The 5,880-nt window shown below is 45.4% G+C and overlaps 1 protein-coding gene across 1 annotated transcript in view; it reads left to right on the top strand.

Moving 5' to 3' along the window:
- The first annotated feature begins 2,913 nt into the window (after nucleotides 1-2,913).
- The window catches only part of PTGER4 (prostaglandin E receptor 4), a 21,958-nt gene continuing 18,991 nt past the window's right edge, over nucleotides 2,914-5,880 (top strand). Inside the window, exon 1 of the mRNA XM_056545998.1 lies at nucleotides 2,914-4,261. Coding sequence (XP_056401973.1) covers nucleotides 3,422-4,261 — 840 coding nt within the window. The 5' untranslated portion in view covers nucleotides 2,914-3,421. The remainder of the gene's footprint in view (nucleotides 4,262-5,880) is intronic.

The raw sequence follows: 5,880 nt of genomic DNA, 5'->3' as shown, positions 1-5,880 counted from the left end.
TTTCAGGTATCAGTTGATTAAAAAAAAAAAAGTTTTCCACAGGAGTACCCCTTTAATCCCCCCCCCCCCCCATAAAATGTAACTCCTTGCCCATTCCCCTCCCCTAAATCAAAAGAATCTTTAGAAACTACAACTCCCAGCATGTCCTGATAGTTGTTGGCTGTTTGAGCATGATGGGAGTTCTAGTTTTGTAACAGCTGAAGAGCCACAGGTTGGAGATCACTGCTCTGCTAGTGTTTGTGATGTGATCTCCAACAGAGGTTGCCACCCAGCTTTCCTAGATTCCTGACAAATGCTATTTCATAAATACCCGGAAAATGGGGAAGGCATCATCTTGGCTAGAAAGACAAGCCATTTATGGGCATGGGAAAGCTGGGTGACAATAGTTCATATTAGCAAAACTCAGGGGTGATGGGTTACTATGGTGGTTCAGATCTTGGGGTGCAGGAGAGGCACTTGATAAATGTAAAGCCATTTAGGAGCTTAGGAAAGCTGGGTGTCAATAGGAGATGTATGGAGGTGATGATGATGATGATGATGATGATGATGATGATGATAGCAAAACTCATGGATGACCATTTACTATGGTGGTTTAGGTTTTGGGGGAAAGGATGAATAAGTGATACTGGATAAATGGAAAGCCATTCAGGGACCAGGGAAAGCTGTGTGCCAATAGGTGGTGGTGATGATGTTCATGATGATGATAGCAAAACTCAAGGATGACCATTTACTATGGTGGTTTAGGTTTTGGGGGAAAGGATGCATAAGTGATACTGGATAAATGGAAAGCCACTCAGAGACCAGGGAAAGCTGGGTGACAATAGGTGATGATGATGATGATAGCAAAACTCAAAGATGACCATTTACTATGGTGGTTCAGATCTTCGGGTAAAGGATGCATGAGTGATACTGGATAGGTGCAAAGCCACTCAGGGGCCAGGGAAAGCTGGGTTACAATAGGTGATGATGGTGATGATAATAGCAAAACTCAAGGATTACCATTTACTATGGCGGTTCAACTCTTGGGGTAAAAGATGCATGAGAGATACTGGATACATGCAAAGTCACTCAGGAGCCAGGAAAAGCTGGGAGACAATAGGTGATGAGGAGGAGGAGGAGGAGAAGAAGAAGGATAGCAAAACTAAAGCATAACCATTAACTGTTGTGGTTGAGATCTTGCAGTGCATGTGAGAATGAAGATTAATACAAATCTATTCAAGAGCCTTGGAAAGCTGAGTGACAATAGGAGATGATGATGATGATGATGATGATGATGATGATGATGATGATGATGATGATGATGAATCTGATAATAGAAAAACTCAAGGATGATCACTTACTGTAGATGCTCAGATCTTGGGTGCATAAGAGATACTGAATCCATGCAAAATAAATTCAGGAAACTGGGAAAGCTGGGTGACATTAGATGATGATAATGGTGATGATCAATTTAATGATAGCAAAACTCAAGGATGATCACTTACTGTAGAGGCTCAGATCATGGGGTGAATGAGACATACTGAATGCATACAAAAGAAATTCAGGGGACTGGGAAAGCTGGGTGACAACAGATGATTAAGATGACGGTAGAAGTCAAGGACGTCTTTTATGGTGGTCCAGGTCTTACGGAAAAGAAGTGATCCCCATCCTGGGTCTCTCCAGCTGTTGCAAAACTACAACTCCCATCGTGCTCTGACATGCAAAAGAAATTCAGGGGACTTGGAAAGCTGGATGACAATAGATAATGATGATGATCGATTTAATTATAGCAAAACTCAAGGATGATCACTTACTGTAGAGGCTCAGATCATGGGGTGAATGAGAGATACTGAATGCATACAAAAGAAATTCAGGGGACTGGGAAAGCTGGGTTACAATAGATGATGATGATGATAATGATAATGGTGATGATCAATTTAATGATAGCAAAATTCAAGGATGATCACTTACTATAGAGGCTCAGATCATGGGGTGAATGAGAGATACTGAATGCATACAAAAGAAATTCAGGGGACTGGGAAAGCTGGGTGACAACAGATGATTAAGATGACGGTAGAAGTCAAGGACGTCTTTTATGGTGGTCCAGGTCTTACGGAAAAGAAGTGTTCCCCATCCTGGGTCTCTCCAGCTGTTGCAAAACTACAACTCCCATCGTGCTCTGACATGCAAAAGAAATTCAGGGGACTTGGAAAGCTGGATGACAATAGATAATGATGATGATCGATTTAATTATAGCAAAACTCAAGGATGATCACTTACTGTAGAGGCTCAGATCATGGGGTGAATGAGAGATACTGAATGCATACCAAAGAAATTCAGGGGACTGGGAAAGCTGGGTGACAACAGATGATTAAGATTAAGATGATGACGGCAGAAGTCAAGGACGTCTTTTTTGTCAGTCCAGCTCTTATGGAAAAGAAGTGTTCCCCATCCTGGGTCTCTCCAGCTGTTGCAAAACTACAACTCCCATCGTGCCCTGACAGCCGAAGCTGTCAGGGCACGATGGGAGTTGTAGTTTTGCAGCAGCTGGAGAGCCGCAGGTTGGCAGAGGGTGTGTGCGGGATGCTGTGTAGATGCAGTGCCCAGGGGAGGGGGGTGACATCCCGGGCACCAATGAGAGGCGGCCGGGGGAGGAGAGCGCCACACCTCACCCTCCGGAGTAACTTCACCGGAGCAAACTTAGTAGAAAGCCTCAGACTGTGTGAGACAGCGTGCCAGCCGGACCGGGACACAATACCAGCCGGACCGGGACACAGTGCCAGCCTGACCGGGACACAGTACCAGCCTGACCGGGACACAGTGCCAGCCTGACCGGGACACAGTGCCAGCCGGACCGGGACACAGTACCAGCCTGACCGGGACACAATACCAGCCTGACCGGGACACAGTGCCAGCCGGACCGGGACACAGTGCCAGCCGGACCGGGACACAGTGCCAGCCTGACCGGGACACAGTGCCAGCCGGACCGGGACACAATACCAGCCGGACCGGGACACAGTGCCAGCCTGACCGGGACACAGTGCCAGCCGGACCGGGACACAGTGCCAGCCGGACCGGGACACAGTGCCAGCCGGACCGGGACACAGTGCCAGCCTGACCGGGACACAGTGCCAGCCTGACCGGGACACAGTGCCAGCCGGACCGGGACACAGTGCCAGCCTGACCGGGACACAGTGCCAGCCGGACCGGGACACAGTGCCAGCCTGACCGGGACACAGTGCCAGCCGGACCGGGACACAGTGCCAGCCTGACCGGGACACAATACCAGCCTGACCGGGACATAATACCAGCCTGACCGGGACACAATACCAGCCTGACCGGGACACGATGCCAGCCTCCTGCACACACCATGCATGGACTGCCCGTCTGAGGAGCCAGCGCTGAGCCCGCCGGAGGATGCCCCTGTGCCGGATATAAACGCATGCCGCCGGCTACTACCCCAAGTGACACCATGTATACAGATGTGAACAGCACCGTATCCCCTGCCAATGCCACCGAGCAGGGGGGCTCCAGCAGACCCCCCACCATCCCGGCCGTCATGTTTATCTTCGGGGTGGTGGGTAACCTGATCGCCATCATCGTGCTGTGCAAGTCCCGCAAGGAGCAGAAGGAGACCACCTTCTATACCCTGGTGTGCGGGCTGGCACTCACCGATCTGCTGGGCACCTGCCTGGTGAGCCCGGTCACTATCGCCACCTACATCCAGAACCGCTGGCCGGGCGGAGACGCGCTGTGTGAATACAGCTCCTTCATCCTGCTCTTCTTCGGGTTGTCGGGTCTGAGCATCATCTGCGCCATGTCCATCGAGCGCTACCTGGCCATTAACCATGCCTACTTCTACAACCACTATGTGGACAAGAAGCTGGCAGGGCTCACCCTGTGTGCCATCTACGTGTCCAACGTGGTGTTCTGTGCCCTGCCCAGCATGGGCCTGGGGAGGTCCACCCTGCAGTACCCGTACACCTGGTGCTTCATAGACTGGCGGACCAACGTGTCCACACACGCCGCCTATTCGTACATGTACGCCGGCTTCAGCTCCTTCCTCATCCTGGTCACCGTGCTGTGTAACGTGCTGGTGTGTGTGGCGCTCATCCGGATGCACCGGCAGTTCATGCGCCGGACCTCGCTGGGCACCGACACCCGGATCACAGACTTCAGGAGGCGGCGGAGCTTCAGGAGGATGGCCGGGGCCGAGATCCAGATGGTCATCGTCCTCATAGGCACCTCGGTGGTCGTGCTCATCTGCTCCACACCCCTGGTGGTAAGTGCCCTGGACCATGTGCCCCTTGCATCCCCTGTACCCATACCTGCCCCATAGACAAGCACCCTTCTGGGGCGTCTCATCTGCACTCACACTGGAGCTTACCATTATTTTTCCTTCATATTGTATTGTCCTTTTTCTACATTGTATCCTTCTCTTCTTCTTATACATTGTATCCTTCTCTTCTTCTTATACATTGTATCCTTCTCTTCTTCTTATACATTGTATCCTTCTCTTCTTCTTATACATTGTATCCTTCTCTTCTTCTTATACATTGTGTCCTTCTCTTCTTCTTATACATTGTATCCTTCTCTTATTATTATACTGTACATTGTATCCTTCTCTTATTATTATACTGTACATTGTATCCTTCTCTTCTTCTTATACATTGTATCCTTCTCTTCTTCTTATACATTGTATCCTTCTCTTCTTCTTATACATTGTATCCTTCTCTTCTTCTTACACATTGTATCCTTCTCTTCTTCTTATACATTGTGTCCTTCTCTTCTTCTTATACATTGTATCCTTCTCTTATTATTATACTGTACATTGTATCCTTCTCTTATTATTATACTGTACATTGTATCCTTCTCTTCTTCTTATACATTGTATCCTTCTCTTCTTCTTATACTGTACATTGTATCCTTCTCTTCTTCTTATACATTGTATCCTTCTCTTATTATTATACTGTACATTGTATCCTTCTCTTATTATTATACTGTACATTGTATCCTTCTCTTCTTCTTATATATTGTATCCTTCTCTTATTATTATACTGTACATTGTATCCTCTTCTTATACATTGTATCTTTCTCTTATTCTTATACATTATATCTTTCTCTTATTCTTATACATTGTATCCTTCTCTTATTCTTATACTGTACATTGTATCCTTCTCTTCTTCTTCTTCTTCTTCTTCTTATACATTGTATCCTTCTCTTCTTCTTCTTCTTCTTCTTATACATTGTATCCTTCTCTTCTTCTTATAAATTGTATCCTTCTCTTCTTCTTCTTCTTCTTCTTCTTCTTATACATTGTATCCTTCTCTTCTTCTTCTTCTTCTTCTTATACATTGTATCCTTCTCTTCTTCTTCTTCTTCTTCTTCTTATACATTGTATCCTTTTCTTCTTATACATTGTATCCTTCTCTTCTTCTTATACATTGTATCCTTCTCTTCTTCTTCTTCTTCTTCTTCTTATACATTGTATCTTTCTCTTCTTATTATACATTGTATGATTTTCTTCTTCTTCCAGGTTGTATGCTTTTGATTTTCTTATACATTCTATTCTTCTCTTCTTATACTTTGCATCCTTCTCTTTTTATACATTGTATCCTTCTCTTCTTCTTCTTCTACATTGTATCTTTCTCTTCTTCTTATACACTGTATCTTTCTCTTATTCTTATACATTGTATCTTTCTCTTATTCTTATACACTGTATCTTTCTCTTCTTCTTATTCACTGTATCTTTCTCTTATTCTTATACATTGTATCTTTCTCTTATTCTTATACATTGTATCTTTCTCTTATTCTTATACATTGTATCTTTCTCTTATTCTTATACATTGTATCTTTCTCTTATTCTTATACACTGTATCTTTCTCTTATTCTTATACATTG

Source organism: Hyla sarda, chromosome 1, assembly GCF_029499605.1.
Source record: "Hyla sarda isolate aHylSar1 chromosome 1, aHylSar1.hap1, whole genome shotgun sequence".
NCBI classification, from domain to species: Eukaryota; Metazoa; Chordata; class Amphibia; order Anura; family Hylidae; genus Hyla; species Hyla sarda.
This window is presented reverse-complemented; position numbering and strand designations above follow the sequence as displayed.